The 18,882-nt window shown below is 42.8% G+C and overlaps 1 protein-coding gene across 2 annotated transcripts in view; it reads left to right on the top strand.

The window, feature by feature from the left end:
• The first annotated feature begins 375 nt into the window (after positions 1-375).
• The window catches only part of HDAC1 (histone deacetylase 1), a 31,158-nt gene continuing 12,651 nt past the window's right edge, over positions 376-18,882 (top strand). For both annotated transcript variants that reach the window (XR_015254589.1, XM_025931512.2), the window contains exons 1-3: positions 376-534; positions 7,184-7,296; positions 18,112-18,229. Coding sequence is in view for 1 of the 2 variants with exons in the window: in XM_025931512.2 (XP_025787297.1) it covers positions 486-534; positions 7,184-7,296; positions 18,112-18,229 (280 nt within the window). In the remaining variant the exon portion in view is untranslated. The remainder of the gene's footprint in view (positions 535-7,183; positions 7,297-18,111; positions 18,230-18,882) is intronic.

Consider the following 18,882-nt stretch of genomic DNA (forward strand, 5'->3'; position numbering starts at 1 on the left):
AAACCTGTGTTCTAATCGACGTTCAGCCCTGTCATTAGCTGAGTGACCTTGTGCAAGTCACTTTCCCCCCCACAGGCCTCGGGTGATTCTCTATAAAATTGCAAAGTTGGCTTCTGACCTCCAGGCACGCTTCCAACACCGAAATGGGACCGTGGAGTGTACGGATCTGCTTTCCTCCCCCGGGACTAATGGTACGGTCCCCGGGCAGTTTCCCCCACCCCCCTGTCGCAGACCTTGGTACAGGCCCAGGGGGCCCTCGGCTGCCTCTCAGGGCTGCCCTTGCCCCCAGCCGAGTTCCGGGCCGTCCTTGCGCAAGCTGATTGGCTGGAGCCGTGCCCGGGCTGCGCGGCTATAGGTGAGCCCGGGAGGGGACGGGCGGAGCGGGTTGGAGGCCCGCCCCCTCCTCCCCTGGGTCGGACGCTGAGCCGAGCCGCGGGCGGGAGGCCGGACGGACCGACTGACGGGAGGGACGGGAGCCGAGCAAAATGGCGCAGACTCAGGGCACCCGGAGGAAAGTCTGTTACTACTACGACGGTGAGCTCCGTGCGCGTGGCGGGGGCGGGGGCGGGGCCGCGCCGGGCCGGATCCAGGAGAGGGAGGCTGAGGAGATGTGAGCGGGGAGGCTGGGAGAGGCTGAGGCGTTGGGGAAAGGCTGAGAGAGGAGGCTGGGAGAAGGTCGAGGCTGAGAGAGGAGGCTGAGAGGAAGGAGGTCGAGACTGAGGGAGGAGGCTCAGAGGAAAGAGGTTAGGGTGAGGGAGGAGGCTGAGAGCAGGAGGTCGAGGCTGAGGGAGGAGGCTCAGAGGAAAGAGGTCAGGGTGAGGGAGGAGGCTGAGAGCAGGAGATCGAGACTGAGGGAGGAGGCTCAGAGGAAAGGAAGGGAAGTCGAGGCCGAGGGAAGAGGCTGAGGCCGAGCGGGGGTCGTCTGGAGAAGCTTGGGGTAACTTGGTGGCGGGAGGCGGAGAAGGGGGGAATCCTCAGGAAGCTTTATGGGGAGAGTTTTAGTGGGACTCCTGGAGGGGAGGCTGAGTCTGAGTCGGGAGGCAGGATCTGGTGGAGAAGTGTGCAATGATCTATTTTCCTGCTGAGAATACAAAAGTCTTCCTCTGCCCCTTTGCTTCCTCATCCTTTTTGGTGAGAGTCCTGCGGAGTCCCCACCTCCTGTCACCAGCCTCCCCTCCCCCAGTCTCTGAGCTGGGCCTGCAGTTGCTGCTGGGAAATGGGGCCCCTGGGCTTGGAAGGAGAAAGTTGCAACCTGTTAAAACAGACTTTTTCATTTAACAAAAGCCTATGGAGCAGCTTACTCTGTACTAGGGATGATTAGCTGCTGGGACCATGGGGCTGATCAGGTCACTTCCCGTCTTCTTCTCAGTCTGGAAGGGGAGATAGACAGTGGCAGGGAACTGCTCTCCAGTGTCATGCTGGGATAAAGGAAAGCTCAGAGTGTTTTGGGAGCACAGAGGAGAGGTACTCAGCCCAGCCTGGGGAGTCAGGGAGGGAGGTGTCATCCTGGACCCGAAGAACAGGAGTTATTAGCCAAGCTCCCAGAAGGCAAAGGTGACAGTAAGTTTAGAGGTAAGAGAGAGGACAGCATTTTTGAAAGCAGGTGTGTGTACAGCATGGCTAAGGCATAGGTTTGAGGGCAGAGTGTAGAAGTTCAGGAAATAGGGTGGAGGGAGAGGTTGCAAGTGATGAGGCTTGAACCTCATGATCTGGGGACCAGATCATGAAGGGCTGGACACACTGTCTTAAGGAAGTTGGACTTTATTGTGAGTGCACTTGTGAATCATTGAAGTTTTATGCAGGTTGTGACATCATCAGATTTATACCTCAGACCTATCACTCTGAGACAAATTGAATTCGCCAGTGTACAGGTAAGGAAGACGGCAAGGATCCCAAACTTCTGGGTTGGGCAGTTTGATGTTGAGTGTTTGGAGAAGGTTATGTCAGTTAATAACTTTGGGTTTTGGGTTTTTTTAAGAAGTATTTTTTGAGGGCTATCTCTACTAGGGGATATCCAAGTAGAGGCATCCAGTAGGCAGTTGGCCATTCAGGTCGCCATTTTTATTTTTATTTTTTTCAATTAATTTTGAGAGAGAGAGAGAGAGGCAGAGTGCGAGCAGGGGCTGGGCAGAGAGAGAAGGAGACAAGAATCTGAGGCAGGCTTCAGGCTCTGAGCTGTCAGCACAGAGCCCAGTGCAGGGCTTGAACTCACTAGCTGTGAGATCGTAGCCTTAGCCGACGTCTGACGCTTAACCAACTGAGCCACCCAGGTGCCCCCAGGTTGGCCATTTAGAAGACAAAAATGAGAAGATAAAGATTTTTGGTAGTTGTCAGCATGCAGATGGTAATTTTAGTTATGGAAGAGGATACAATCACCCAAGAAGTTGTATAGCGTGGGAAGAGAAGAAGATCGGAGTGGAATTCTAAGGACATGCACTGAGGAAAAGTCTAGTGCCCTTCATGCTCTGTATTCCCCTGTCGTAGCACTTGTCACTGTGTGTTGGAATTGCCCATTTACTTGTTCGTTCTTCTTAGACAGTAATCTCCTTAGGGAAAGAGACCATGTCTTGTCTAGCTCTGTATGCTCAGCCCCCAGAACAATGCCTAGCTCAGAGTAGGCTGTCAATAAATACTTGCCGATTAAATTGTACAGAGGGAATGTAAGTGAACCAGAAAGTCTTGGGTTACAGTAGCCAAAAGAAGGAAGGAGTGGCCAAGTGTTGGCAAGAACTGTTTTGTGTGTACAGTTTGGAATTGAAGTGAGATTGTGGTAGATTGAAGAATGAATGGATGGGTGAAGACAAGACATCAGATTGAACCCTTTTCTTTCTTTCTTTTTTTTTTTTTTTTAACATTTATTTATTTTTGAGACAGAGAGAGACAGAGCATGAACGGGGGAGGGTCAGAGAGAGAGAGAGAGACACAGAATCTGAAACAGGCTCCAGGCTCTGAGCTGTCAGCACAGAGCCCGACGCGGGGCTCGAACTCACGGACAGTGAGATCATGACCTGAGCCGAAGTCAGCCGCTTAACCGACTGAGCCACCCAGGTGCCCCAAGATTGAACCCTTTTCAAAGGAAGCTGGGTTGGGGCAGAGAGAGAGGGTTGTTGATACAGGGGGATGTAGTGGCTGAGAGTTGAGCATATTCAAAATGTGAATGGTAAATAGCCAGGGGGAGGGGTTGCAGATACAGGAAAGAGAGGGATGGGTAATGATGGAGGTTCCTGAAGAGACCAGGTGAGATGGAAACCAGAGCACAGGTATGGGCACTAGCCTTCAGGGGGAAGTTTCTTCATGATGAGAGGCAAGGAAAAGTTCAAATGTAGGCAAGTTTGATGAAGAGAAAGTTGGAGTTTTCAAGATGAGGTAGATTATTTCTTTTCCTGTGAGTGGGCGGAGGGTAGTTGGTAGAGTAGGAATCTTGAGAGAGAGAGCTGTGAAGTAGCTGTTGTGAACGAGGGAGGTAGGAAAATAAATTTGGAAGAGTTGCTGGGCAGTGGTGAGGGCCTATTTGGGGCTGGAGCCTGCGACTTTGTAGCTGTATCGGTTTGCACTGTTTTATGATCTCTCCACCATTAGTTTAAAAAGAGAAAAAGTGGAAAGACTGCAGTTTTTAGGCAAGGGAGATTTCTTACTCCTTGAGAAACCGCTTGTGACTTTTGCAGTGAGGTCACTAGCTTGGGACTCAGACTTGGTTCTGCCCCTCAGAAGCTTTGCAGTATTGGGCAAGTCACTTTACCTTTGCAGGCCTCAGGTCACTCTCCTATAAAACTGAAAAACTTTGAGAACAATGGGAGAAGCTTTCCACAAGTTTAAAGGTAGTATCTAAAGGAAAATGATTATTTCTTTTAAAAGTCTCTTAGCAACTGGATTAAAAGCTGTTAAGAAAAGGATGGTGTCTGGGCCCCACCCTCAGGTACTCCCCTAGCCTTCTAGATAAGTTATCTTAGTCCCCCAAGTCTAAGCCTTGGCTGAATTCAGGTTTGATAGGCAGAGGAGTTGCTGGGGATCAAGGCCCAGGCCAGAGACCTGGATAAGCCGTGATCTAATTATGTAACAGTAATGGTCATGTTACCGACTGCCTTCAAATTGGGTCTGCATCTGGATGTCTCAGCCAATGCCTTGAAAACCTATTCTGTCAATCCTCATAGCTGATAAGCTTGTCTGAGGGTCTCTGGGAGCAAAATTTTCTGCCTGCCTCCTCTGCTACTGCATCTCAAAGTCTGTCTCTATGGGACAAGGGTCCCAATTGAATGCCATCAAATACTGTACTCTGGCTTGCAGCTCTGGCTAAGAGCACAGTTCCTGCCCTCAGAGGTCTGCCTAAGATTAAGAGAAGAGGATAAAAGGACATTAAACAAAAACTAAGGAAAACTAAGAAAATTTGAATAAAGCATGGGCTTCTTTTTAGTTAATGACACTGTATCAATATTGGTTCATTAACTGTAACAGATACTTCTTATTTTATCATGTAGAATGCTAATAATAGGGGAAACTGCCTATGAGGTATCTGAGAACTCTATCTTTGCAATTTTTCTGTAAATCTAAAATTGTTCTAAAAAGTAGTCTAATAAAAAGACAGAGAAGAGGGTGAGATCCTAAATATCCAACTGTTTAGAAGTTTCCCATTGTCCCAGGCCATGTCTATGACCAAGAGTATTGGAGTGTGGCTTGGATACTATTGGTGGCATTTCCCACAATGCATTGCTCCCTGGAATGAATTCTGTTACTCGTGCCACCAAACCACAGTGCATAAGAGGTTGGGACCTTCTTTTCACTGGTGCTCAAAGATCTGCCTCGTCTTGATGGACTTCTAAGGCGAGAGAGATCTATCCTTGGGTGTGCAGTTCACTTGATTTTTGTGCTGTTTTTTGGCTTTTAACTTTTTCATTAAAAATTTTTTTTTCTTAGGTTTATTTATTTTGAGAGAGAGAGCGTGCACAAGCAGAGAGGAAGGGCAAAGAGAGAGGGAGACAGAGGATCCAAAATGGGCTCTGTGCTGATAGCAGAGAGCCTGACGTGGGGCTCGAACTCAAGAACTGTGAGATTATGACCTGAGCCAAAGTCAGATGCTTAACTGACTGAGCCACCCAGGCACCCCAGTTTTTTCATTTTTTTATAGTAAGCTCTGTGCCCAAGATGGGGCTTGACCTCACAACCCTGAGATCAAGAATCGCATGCTCTAGCAACTGAGCCAGCCAGGCGCCCCCACTTGATTTCTGGAATATTTGTTCCAGGAACTTTGTGGCAAGTAGATTCACAGAGCCCTCTGGTTTAAGTGCAAATTGAAGTAAGTATCTGGTAAACCCAATGTAGCTTTTAGGATACTGAATTTGGAGTCAGAAGAGTCGACCCCTGGATCAGTTATTGGTTGTGTGATCTTGAGCAGGCACTTAACCTCTCTGAATCTCACTGAGTTCAGTTCCTTGAATCTTTATTCAGCTTCTGTGATGTACAGGGCATATTTGTCCTTGTCTTCAAGGAGCAGCCAGTCTTAGGAATATAAATAGATATGTAAGGGGACACCTGGGTGGCTTCAGTCAGTTCTAAGTGTCTAACTCTTGAGTTCAGCTCAGGTTGTGATCTCATGGTCATGGGATGGAGCCCCACATCAGGCTCCCCACTGATCTTGGAGCTTGCTTCGGATTCTCTTTCCCTCTGTGCCCCTCTTCTGCTCTTGTGCGCGTGCGCTCTCTCCCTCTCTCAAAATAAATAAATGAATAGATAAAAATAGATATGTAAGTAATTCAGATACAAAACAAAATTTGTTAAGTGATATATACAAATTGTATACAGAGGAAAGGACCATTTATTTTGATCAGGAATATGTTTGGCACTTAAGCTGGGCTTTGTTGTATGAGGATCATCAGAAAAGGAAGGACAATCCAGGTCAAAGGAACAGTCTGAACAAAGGCTACTTGGGTGTGAAGGTGAATGCCATGTTCAGGATGCTGATAATAATCTAGTGTGTTTAGAACAGAGATTGGCAAATTTTCTGTGAAGGGCCAAATAGTAAATATTTTTCACTTCGTGTGCCATATGGGTGGGTCTCTGTGGCAACTATTTACTCAGCTCTGTTATTATAATGTGAAAGCAGCCATAGACAATATTTAAACTAATGGGCATGGCTGTGTTCCAGTAAAATTTTATTTACAAAAAACAGGCAGCCAATTGTATTTGGCTCAAGGGTCATAGTTTGCCTATTCCACTTTGGAGCGGAGAACTGCGAGAGGGAGAAAGGGAGGGAGAGGGAGAGTGTTGTGGGTTGAATGCCAGGCTAGTGAAGTTGTTCTTTATCCTGTAGGAGATGGGGAGCCATTCAGGATTTTTTGAGCAGAGGAATGATGTTATGAAAGCTGTGTATTAGAAAAATAACTGGTCGTTGTAGTAGATAGTTTGAATTGAAGGCAGAGGAATCAATTAGAAGTCTTTTGCTATAGATGAAGCAAGAGATGATAAGAACTTAGTTTTCTTATTTATAAAATTAGAATAATACTTCCTGTTCTAACTATTTTATGGGGTTATTGTGAAGATCCAGTAAGAAAACTAATGTAAATGTGCTTTGACTCCATAAAGTGTCACAGCATGATAAAGGTGAACTGTGACTTATAATAATTCTGAGTACTAACGGTTATTTTTCTGTTGTGGGAGTGAATTCTTTGGAGATATATAGTGGGGTGAGTCACTCACTGCCTGTTATTCCCGAGTAGCTTTGGAATGAACCCCTTACACTGTCTAGTTCCTGTGGACTAGACTTAACATCCTTAAATGCTGACCTCACCAGGGTCCTCTGCTTTTTTTTTTTTTTTTTTTTTTTTAATGTTTATTTAGAGCACGCACACATGGAGGGGAGGGGTAGAGAGAGAGGGAGAGCAAGAGAATCCCAAGCAGGCTATGTGCTATCAGCCCAGAGCCCAACTCAGGGCTCAAACTCACGAACCATGAGATCATGACCTGAGCCAAAATCAAGAGTTGGATGCTTAACTGACTAAGCCACCCAGGCGTCCCTGCTTGCTTTTTTTTTAAATTTTGGAGTTACCCTTCCTCAAGCTGGGTAGAATCTTGGAGACTAGAACGAAAGAGAAAAAGAATTTGACTAGGAGATAGTTAATAAAGATTCCTGGATTCTCCTGGGAGTGTATGTCGAACTGTGTCACTGAAACTGTCACTCTTTTTTCTTCAGGGGATGTTGGAAATTACTATTATGGACAAGGCCACCCAATGAAGCCTCACCGAATCCGCATGACTCACAATTTGCTACTTAACTATGGTCTCTATCGAAAAATGGAAATATATGTGAGTTACTGGGAGCCCTACCCTCTCTAACCTCATCAGCTCTGGTCATAGTTATTCATCTCATTTTCTCAACTACTCATTCATCAAATGTGTTGAGTGGCTATTATGTGGCAGACACTGTAAATGATAGAGATTTCTGTTTTTAAAGGGTTCACTCCAGTGCTGGAGACTGACATGTATACAAATAAGTTGTACTACAGTCTATTATAAGTGCAATAATTAAAAAATGTACAAGATGCAGAGATAATAAAGAGTGAAGGAGGAAGGGAGCCTTGGAATGTTTTCTAGAGGTGATATCTGAGCACAATTTTAGAGACTGAATAGAATTTAGCCTGGAGTTCAGGAGGAGACCGACATTCTAGACCAAGGGAAAAGCATAGACAAAAGGCAAAAAGAGGTGAGAACAATTGATGTGTTGGGGAACTGCTACAAGTAGTTCGATGCACAAGCAGTACTGTAGTGTAAAGTTCACAGGTATGAGTGAGGGGACCTAGAACTGGAGAGGCCAGAAAGGATTGGATGTGCTGTGCTATGTGACAAGCAGCTCTGATGGGCAAGAGTCAAAAAATCCAACGTTGAAATGGGGATTGTGTTGAACTAGACGCCCAAGTCTCTACTGGGCGTTACTGGAGAGCATAGACTATCTAAGTTCTTTAAAAAAAAATTTTTTTTAATGTTTGTTTATTTTTGAGAGAGAGAGAGAAAGAGACAGAGTGCAAACAGGGGAGGGGCAGAGAGAGGGGGAGACACAGAATCGGAAGCAGGCTCCAGGCTCTGAGTTGTCAGCACAGAGCCCAACGCAGGGCTGGAACCCACGAACCGTGAGATCATGACCTGAGCCGAAGTTGGATGCTTAACCGAGTGAGCCACTCAGGCTCCCCTAGACTGTCTAACTTCTTGACTCAGTTCCAGCTGATTTTTGCCCATCTACAAGTTTTTAAAGAGAAGCTGGAAATCCACATTATTATGTAAAATTGCCTGGGTTTCAAATATTGACCCAAGTTGGTTTTTTGGTTTTGTTTTTTGTTTTTTAAAACATGTTTGAACAAAAACACATCAGTACATCTGTGGACTAAATTTGGTCCAAAGGTTCCCAGTTTGAACCTCTTCTGGAGGCAGTGAGGAAAAAGTAATGGATTTTGTTTTATTTTATTTTTTTAAGTTTTTATTTATTTATTTATTTATTTATTTATTTATTTATTTATTTATTTTAATGTTTATTCATTTTTTTTTTTTAATTTTTTTTTTTCAACGTTTATTTATTTTTGGGACAGAGAGAGACAGAGCATGAACGGGGGAGGGGCAGAGAGAGAGGGAGACACAGAATCGGAAACAGGCTCCAGGCTCTGAGCCATCAGCCCAGAGCCTGATGCGGGGCTCGAACTCACGGACCGCGAGATCGTGACCTGGCTGAAGTCAGACGCTTAACCGACTGCGCCACCCAGGCGCCCCTGTTTATTCATTTTTGAAAGACAGAGAGAGACAGAGCACAAGCAGGGGTGGGGTGGAGAGAGAGGGGGACACAGAATCCGAAGCAGGCTCCAGGCTCTGAGCCGTCAGCACAGAGCTCGACACGGGGCTCGAACTCACAAACCGCAAGATCATGACCCGAGCCGAAGTAGGACACTCAACTGACTGAGCCACCCAGGCGCCCTTAAGTTTTTTTTTAATGTTTATACCTGCCATGGGGCTCGATCTCACAATCACAAGATCAAGAGTCTCCTACTCCACCAACTGAACCAGCCAGGGGCCCCCAGGCATGCATTTTAGAAGGAGGGAAGCCAGTTATGAGGCTGTTGCAAAGATCCAAATGAGAAAATCAAAAAGGGCTGAGGACTCGTGTTGCCTTATGGTTAGAGCCTAAGAGTCTGTGGTTGAAGTCTGTGCCGGCAGCTTAAGTATCCTAGCAACAGCAGTATCCTTCCTCACCATTCCAGAGACTGAAAGAAGATGAGTCTTCTGTCTCAGATGGCCATGTTATGTCCCCAGAGCCACTGGAGGCAGCTGAGGAAGCAAGGAGGGAAGGGAGACAGAGGAGCAGACGGACCTTGGGACCAGAGAGCTTTTTCAGGTGTAAAAGGCAGCTGGGAATGAAAAACATAAAAAAGGTAGCAGAGGCTTTGAGGGACTCTAGGGAGGAGACTAACATTTAGATAAAGAGAGGATACCTAAACATGGAATAGCAAGCACCAAGACCTTCCGGAGATGCCTCTTGCACGTGTATACCATGCTAATCTGGCCATGACTTGTCTCCTTTCCTGCTACTCCCCTCTCAGAACCCTCCAAGTCAGCCAGATCAGATTCTGCCTCTTTCCACCCCATCCTGATTGGGAGGAGTATTTAATCTGCCAGTCATATCTTACTCATCTTCAAAAGTCACCTCAAGCCCTCTTTCTTTCATTCAACAGATTTTTGTTGAGTACTTGTCATACCCCAGGGACTATATTAACCTCCATGAGTGATATTGAGATACTAAAAAATGGATCCTATCTTCAAGTGAGAGGAAAAATAAACTAACATTTATTGAAGATTGCTAGTTCTAAGCCAGAGCCACTTGTTATTTTGTGTAATCCATAGAGCAACCTTAATTTATAGATGAGAAAACAAGGTCAGAGAGGATAATTAACAGGTTCAAAATCACAAAATCACATGAACTAAGACTCCAACTCAGATATATCTGGTTCCAGAGTCTTTATCTGTTCATTTGTCCTATTCCCTCTTCCCAAGCAGCATTTTAACAAGAAGCCGAGAGGTAGAATGTCTCAAGATTTTTTGGTGATGTCATCAGGGACCCAGGCTTATTCTGTTTATCCTTCTGCTCAATCATCCTTAGTTTATTTGATTTTATCCTTTTGTTTTTTGCCTTGAAATCACATAATGGCTGTCTTAGCTCTAAGTACCATGTCTTCATGTGACAGAATCCAAAGAGGAAGGAAACAGGCAAAATGGATCATTTTCTACTATTTCCACACACACCCCTCCCCTTTTTATTAAATAGCAAAACCCGTCCTAGAAGTTTCCCAACAGATCTCCCTTTAAATCTCATTGGGTCATTTGCCATCCTTAGACTATTCACCGGCAATTGGCTTAGACTAATCACATTTGATCCCTTCGGCTGAGTACATTAACACCCAACCAAATTGAGATCTGTTAACAAGAAGGTAGAGAATGGCTCTTTGGGAAGCATCTAACAGTGGCTGTCATAGAGATAATAAATAATATCTTACTGGAAATTACTTCATCTGTGTGGTATTCTTATTGTAAACTTGTAAAACAAAATTCCAGTATAATCTCTTTCTTAAAAATCTAGACTTGCTCTCTTTAGTGTGATCTGTTTCCTTCTTTGGCCACTGAGTATGAATCTTCTTCAGTCTTCTTCCCCCAACAGTTCATCCCTTCTAGACTTCTCTGGGCTGTGATCCTAGTTTTCTTTTCCCAAAGCACAGATAGCCATTTTACTATATGTCCTGAAATTGATGGCTTTTTGGGTCAATCCTAGAAGAAGCTCCTTAGACTTCTTACAGAAGTTGTTGTATTCTGGGGCACCTGGCTGGCTCAGTCAGTAGAGAATGCACCTCTTGATCTTGGGGTTGTAAGTTTGAGCCCTACAGTGGGTGCAGAGATAACTTAAAAACAAAATCTTTAAAGGGGGGGAAAAAAAGCAGTTTCTGTATTCCATCTCTGTACCTGAAGGAGACATGTTGAAGTCTTTCACACAGTTGGTCCCTCCCCCAATTCTGCCTCCACACATCTAATTAATCTCTCCCAGAATCTACATCCTCATTTTTCATCCAGGAACCTTCTTATTTACATAATCAACAATTCTGCTCTCTTCCTTGCCTTGGATGCTAATTTTGTATATTCCCAGGCTTCTTATTCATCGCCTTCTGTTCTTTTGTGCTTTTTTTTAAAAATGTTTTTATAAAATATTGAGTAGATATGAAAAAATTTTTATAAAATATGTGGAAGGTATAAAGAATCACAATTCACTTAATACCACCTAGTTTAAGAAAACAAACATTGCCATGACTGCTAAAGCCCCTATATGCTCTTCCCTGATCCTGTCTACTTTCTTCTTCCCCAGAGTTAACCTCTGTCCTGAATTTGGGACTTATTATTTCCTTGCTTTTATTTATTTATTTGTTTGTTTGTTTATTTATTTATTTATTTATTTAAAATTTTTGTTATTTTAGAGACAGCGTGTGTGCAAGCAGGGGAGAGGGGTGGGGGGACAGAGAGAGAGAATCTTAAGCAGGCTCCATGCTCCCCGCAGAGTCCCAACTGGAGCTGGATCGCACAACCTGAGCCGAAATGACCCGAGCCGAAATGCAGAGTCAGATGCTCAACGAACTGGGCCACCCAGGCACCCCTATTTCCTTGTTTTTTAAAAATAATTTTGCCAGTGGGCGCCTGAGTGGCTCAGTTGGTTGAGTGTCCGACTTCGGCTCAGGTCATGATCTCGCGGCCAGTGAGTTCGAGCCCCGCGTCGGGCTCTGTGCTGACAGCTCAGAGCCTGGAGCCTGTTTCAGATTCTGTGTCTCCCTCTCTCTCTGACCCTCCCCCATTCATACTCTGTCTCTCTCTCTGTCTCAAAAATAAATAAACATAAAAAAAAAATTAAAAAAATAATTTTGCCAGTATGTATTTTTAAACGATACATGTTTTAGTTTTACGTGTTTGAATATTATGTAAATGGAATCATACAGTATTATTATGTGACTTACTTGCCTTTTTTGTTCAACATTTTCCTGAGAGTCATACATGTTGATGGATGTAGCTAGACTTATTTTCACTGAAAGAATATACTACAGGACATATGCACATATTTACCCTTATTTGATAATGTTAAAATGGTTTTCAGTTGCCACCAATGTAGAATTAAAGTTGCTCTCAGTCCTTGCCAACACTTAATATTGTCATATTTAATTTTTTTGTCTGTTTAGGTTGGTGTGAAATGATACTTACTATGGTTTTGATTAGTATTTCCCTGTTTACTAGGGAGATTGAGGATCTTTCTGTATGTTTGTTGGTCATTCAGTTTTCCTTATTGAAGTCCCTATTCAAGCCTTTTATCCATTTTCTTATTCGATTGTTCTGTTTTTGTTTTTGTTTTGATTGGGCCTTAGATACACAGAATTGAGATAAACATTATCCTTGGCTCATAAGCATCAAAAGAAGGTCCATTTTTGGTCTTTTTGAAATACGTATTTTACTGTTTATTCATTAACTTAAATATTTTCATAGTGCTATGAATATCCATATTCCTACACCCCAATCACTCTTCTAAATTTTGTGTTTATTATACTCTTGCTTAAAAAAAAAAAATGTTTATCCTGGGGCGCCTGGGTGGCTCAGTTGGTTGGGCGACTGACTTCAGCTCAGTTCATGATCTTGTAGTTTGTGGGTTCGAGCCCCGCGTCGGGCTCTGTGCTGACAGTTCAGAGCCTGGAGTCTGCTTCCTTTTCTGTGTCTCCCTCTCTCTGGCCCTCCCCTGCTCACGCTCTGTGTCTCTCTGTCTCTCAATAATAAATAAATATTAAAAAAATTTTTTTAAATGTTTATCCTGTGTATATATGCCGAAACAATATATAGTAATTATTCACTTGTTTTTGAACTTTTTAAAAAAGGTGTCATACTGGGGCACCTGTGTGGCTTGGTTGGTTAAGCATCCAACTTCGGCTTAGGTCCTGATCTTGCGGTCTGTGAGTTTGAGCCCTGCGTTGGGCTCTGCTGACAGCTCAGAGCCTAGAACCTGCTTCAGATTCTGCGCCTCCCCCAGTCGCACTCTGTCTCTCTTTCAAAAACAAATTAAAAAAAAAAAAAAACATTAAAAAAAAAAAGGTGTCATACTATGTAATCTTCTGGGACTTGCTTGGTTTTTTTTTTCTTTTTTTAAGTTTATTTATTTATTTATTTTTAGTAATTTCTATACCCAGTGTGGGGCTTGAACTCCCGACCCTGTGATCAAGTCACACGTTCTCCCAACTGAGCCAGCCAGGTGCCCCCTGTACCTTGCTTTTATCACACAATATTATGTTATGAAAATCCATCCACCTTGCATATAGCTTTAGTTCTTCCACTTTTCTCTGATGAGTAATATCTTATTGTCATTATACTTCAGTTTATCTGTTTTTCCATTCTTAATTTGTGTCTAGTTTTTTAATGTTGTGAGCAGTGCTTTGAATATTCTTGTACATGTCTCAGTTCATACAAGCAAAAATTTTGGCTCTTTCTCTAGTACTAGAATTGCTGGACTGTAGGGTATGTGAATATTAAATGCCTCGTTGCTTTTCATTGTGGTCAAATGAATTTATAGTCCCACTGGCAATGTATAAGAGATACCTTGATTCATATCCTTTCCTATACTTGGAATTAGACTTTAAATTTTGCCAACTAAATGAGTGTGAACAGTATGTGATTGTGATCTTGATTTGCATTTCACTAATAACGAGTGAAACTGAGTATCTCTTCGTATGTTTATTAACTATTTGTGTGTCCTCTACTGTGAAATGTTTTTTCCTTTGCCCATTTTTCTCTTTTTGGTTGTTTGGCTTTCTTTTTCTTACCAGTTTGTAGTAGTTCTTTTTCTGGTATAGATTGTCCAGTGGCCATACATTGCTCCAAATATCTTCTGTTTTGGTTTTGCCTTTTCACTCTAAAGTATCTTTAATGAACAGAGATTCTTGATTTTAATGTAGTTATATTATTTCCTTTATAAGTGCTTTTTGTGTTTTAAGAAATCCTTCCCTTGGGGTGTCTGGCTGGCTCAGTCAGAAGAGCAGGCGACTCTTGATCTCAGGGTCATGAGTTCAAGCCCTGTGTTGGGCATAGAGCTTACTTAAAAAATAAAAATAAAAATAAAAATAAAAGCTTTATAGGTTTGCCTTCACATGTATTTACTATATCTAGAATAGATTTTTATGTCCATTGATGGATGAATGCATAAAGAAGATGTGGTATTTATATACAGTGGAGTATTAGCAATCAAAAAGAATGAAATCTTGCCATTTGCAACTACGTAGATGGAACTAGAGGGTATTATCCTAAGCGAAATTAGTCAGAGAAAGACAAATATCATATGACTTCACTCATACGAGGACTTTTAAGACACAAAACAGATGAACACAAGGGAAGGGTAGCAAAAATAATATAAAAACAGGGAGGGGGACAAAAACATAAGAGACTCTTAAATATGGAGAACAAACAGAGGGTTACTGGAGGGGTTGTGGGAGGGGGGATGGGCTAAATGGGTAAGGGGCACTAAAGAATCTACTTCTGAAATCATTGTTGCACTATATGCTACCTAACTTGGATGTAAGTTAAAAAAATAAAATAGAATCGATTTTTAAATATAGTCTGAAGTAAGAATCCACTGAAATTTTTTCATTCCGCAAATACTTATTAAGCACCTGCTTTGTGCCAGGCATTGTGTATGGGTCTGTTTTTGGGCCTGTGTTCTGTTGACTTGGTCTGTTTATTGACGCATATGCCAGTACCCAGTGCTTAATTGTGATAGCTCTTCAGTAAGTTTTGACATCTAGTAGCACAAGTCCTCCCACTTTGTTCTTAAAAAAAAACAACTGACTTGCTATTTGCCCTTTGTGCTTCTTTTCTTTTTTTAATATTTATTTATTTAAATGGCAGTATTCTTTTTTTAATGTTTATTTATTTTTAATGTTTTACTTATTTGAGAGAGAGGGAGAGAGAACGTGAGCAGGGGAGAGGCAGAAAGAGGGGGGCGGACAGAGGATCCAAAGCGGGCTCTGTGCTAACAGCAGAGAGCCTGATGCAGAGTTCGAACTCATGAACTGAGACGTGAGATCATGACCTGAGCTGAAGTCAGACGTTTAACCAGCTGAGTCACCCAGGAGCCCTTTGAACTGCTATATAAATTTTAGAACTCATCAAGTGCTGGGATTTTGGTTGTAATTTTATTGAATCTTTACATCATCTTTTTTGTTTTGTTTTTAAGTTATTTATTTAAGTACTGTCTACATCCTATGTGGGGTTCACACTTAAAACTCTGAGATCAAGAGTTGCATGGTCCTCTGACTGAGCCAGCCAGGCACCCGTGAATCTTTATACCATCTTAGGGAGAATTGATATTTTGAGAATATTTAGCCTTTGCATCAGTGAACATGGCATATTTCCATTTATTTGGGTCCTTTTATTTTATTTTTTATTTTATTTACATCTTGTCTGTTTTTTTAGAGGGAGGGAGAGCACGCAAGGAGGGGCAGAGAGAGGAGACAGAGAATCCCAAGCAGGCTGTGCCCTGTCAGCACAGAGCCTGAGGCAGGACTTGATCTCAGGAACTGTGAGATCATGACCTAAGTGGAAGTTGGACACTCAACCAACTGAGCCACCCAAGCCCCCTAGATTTTTTTTTTTAATGTTTATTTATTTTGGGGAGAGAGAGCTCAAGAGCACATGCACGCACAGGGGAGGGGCAGAGAGAGTCAGGGACAGGGTATCAGAAGCAGGCTCTGTGCTGCCATCAGAGAGCCCAATGCAGGCTTGAACTCACAAACTGTAAGATCATACCCAAACCAAAGTTGGATGCTTAACTGACTGAGTCACCCAGGCACCCCTAGAAATTTTTTCAAAGTAATTACAAAAATTTTGTTTTTCATGTTTATTTTTGAGAGAGAGAGAGAGAGAGCGCGCGCGTGCGAGTGCGCACAGGGGAGGGGTAAAGAGGGAGACAGAGAATCCCAAACAGGCTTTGCACTGCCAGTGCAATGCCTCATGTGGGGCTTGAATTCACAATCCAGGAGATCATGACCTGAGCTAAAATCACGAGTCTCTTGCTCAACTGACTGAGCCACCCAGGCTCCCCTCCAAGGACTTCTTTTTAATGCTATCATAAACTATCTTTTAAAATTTTTATATTTAGGTTGTTTACTGGTATAGAGAAATGTAGTGCAATTCTTTTTTATTTAGACATATATCCAGGGTCTCTGTAGATCTCTTTCTACTACCTGTTGTTTCTGTGAGCTCTCACTCGTAGTGCTTTGTTTCCTTGCATGTTTTGTAATTTTTGACTCTGCGGTCATATTTTTTGGAACTTTGTGGCCTGGGATGAAGACAGGTTCTTAAAGCAAGATTTGCCTTTACTTTGTAAAAGAGGTAGCTTTTGAGATGGGCTTTGTCCTTGTTGAATGTAGTACATGAGGAACATGGAATCAAGGGGTGGCTACTGTCTTAAAAATTGGGTAGTTGGTGGTGAGAATAGGAACCCCGGGAAGGAAGAGCATAGGAGAAATAAAGCAGTGGATGCAGTCAAGATTATGGAGGAGGTGTAATGAAAGGGATGGGCTGCGGATTGAAATGGAAGTCAAGAAAGGGTGTTGTTAAGGATTATAATTAGTTTCTCAACCTGAGTGGATATTTGTGTCATTAACAAGAATATTAAAAGAGAAGTCTGGAAGTTAAATATGAATGCCTCTCTGTAAGTTGTTAGATCCAGTTGAATTTGAAGTGCCTCTAGGATTCACAGGTGGAGCTGGCTGGGAGGTTGTTGGAATTGTGAATCTGGAGCTCAGAACAGAAATCAAGATGGAGTGAGTCTGGGCAGGCATCGATATAGAAGGTAGAGTTAAAGCTCCATCTACAACATTGCCATGAGGGTAAAAGGCTTAATACAATAAAAACAACTTCGGGGGCTCCTGGGTGGCTCAGTCAGTTGAGCATCTGACTTCAGTCCGGGTCATGATCTCACAGTTTGTGCCTGGCATCGGGCTCTGTGCTGACAGCTCAGAGCCTGGACCTTGCTTTGGATTCTGTCTCCCTCTCTCTCTGCCCCTCCCCTGCTCATACTCTGTCTCTTTCTCTCTCAAAAATAAATAAACGTAAGCAAACAAACAACTTAGTATTTGGAGCCAAGTCTTGCTTCTTTCACTATGAGTGTGGTATATAAAACAGTATCCACCTTTTAGTCTTACATTCTGCCTTATACCGAGGATTAAACAAGCACCAAATAGTGCCTGGAGCCCGACCTCTGGGTTTCTATCCCAGTTTACCAACTGTGTAGCTTTGGGCAAATTACTTAACCTCCCTGTGGGCAGAGTGAGGATAATAATAGTATGGAGTTTAAGAGGTTGTTATAAGGATCACAAAATCACATACAGTGCCTGGCACAGGGTAAACAATGTTATATGTGTATTGAAAATGCTTTATAAACTATAAAGATATTCATAATTGGAAGAGCAGAGGGTCATCTTCGAAGAAGACCTACCTTTAAGGGATGAGAGGAAGAAAAGAGAATTTTTAAAAAGAGGGAAAGAGGACTCAGAATGTTGGGATAATCAGGAAATGACCATGTCAAGGAAGGTTCAGTGGGGAGGGTGTGATGAGAATTGTTGTGATGATGATTTATAAAAGATTTCCTATCTATTTCAGTTATTGTTAGTCACCTCTTTTTCTTAAACTCTTGGAGCCTTTTGGACCATAACTATTTAAAAAGAAATAAGAGTTTGTAAGCATTTCACAATTTACAAAGAGATTTAACTATCTCCTCCAATTCTCACACTGTTAGGTAGAAGTTGTTGCCTCTATTTAGTAAGTGAGAAAATTGAGGCTCACAAGGTAGACTTGCCCAAGTAACAGAGCTTGAGTTGCAGTTCTGTTTTTTGATACTGAATCTCCTTTGATAATCCTATATGCCTAATTAGATCACAAGTTTCCTGAGGCATTAATCTAATCAGTAATTCCTTGCCTAGCTCAATGCTGGGTGGCTCTTCGTGTTCAAAGTAGACTAAGTGAAGAGTGGCTTGGGTCTGGAATAACATGTTCTTTCTCCCCTCTTCCCTCTAGCGCCCTCACAAGGCCAATGCTGAGGAGATGACCAAGTACCACAGTGACGACTACATTAAATTCTTGCGCTCCATCCGCCCAGATAACATGTCTGAGTACAGCAAACAGATGCAGAGATGTAAGTCCATTCTGTTCCCTCCTTACTCTCAAGGCCCCAGTTGGATCTGCCCTTCAGTTGCAGAGGCTTACCCTGCCTTCCCTTGTATCTCCCATTCATCCCACGCTTGATTTCCCCTGCCTTCCAAGGATGCCAAAGTGCAGCTCTTTTCTCCAGTCTAGCTTTCCTTGTTTCTTGATTATAAAGAATAGTGTTTGATCTTTGTCTAGTTAGGTTCACAACAATATGCCAAGAAAACCGTAATTGTTGTGATGGAAAATGCACTGACGTAGGAGAGGGAGACAGAGATAGAAGTCCCAGCTCTGACTCTTAACTGACCAGGCTGGTCACTTCCCCTCAGATTTTTCTTTCGTAAAATGGACTGGATGTCATCCCATACAACTATAACTGCTCTCACTTTGTATTAATTGAGAATCGAGGGGCCACTTAGGACAGATTCTAGATGATGTAATCTTTGAGTTGAGGTGATTCTACCCCTGCTTCCTGAGACTTGAAACAGGTGTCATCTCGGAAGCTACACTCAGTTTGTAGGAATTAATGAGGCTTATTTTAGCTATGGGAGAAAATGTGTTTAAATTTGGAAAAAACTTATATCTGACTTCTCCCTGTGTTATTTTAGAAATTATCTCTTAGCACCTAATATCTCATATAAT

The sequence above is a fragment of the Puma concolor genome, chromosome C1 (assembly GCF_028749965.1).
Source record: "Puma concolor isolate L17-30 chromosome C1, mPumCon1.1.hap2, whole genome shotgun sequence".
NCBI classification, from domain to species: domain Eukaryota; kingdom Metazoa; phylum Chordata; class Mammalia; order Carnivora; family Felidae; genus Puma; species Puma concolor.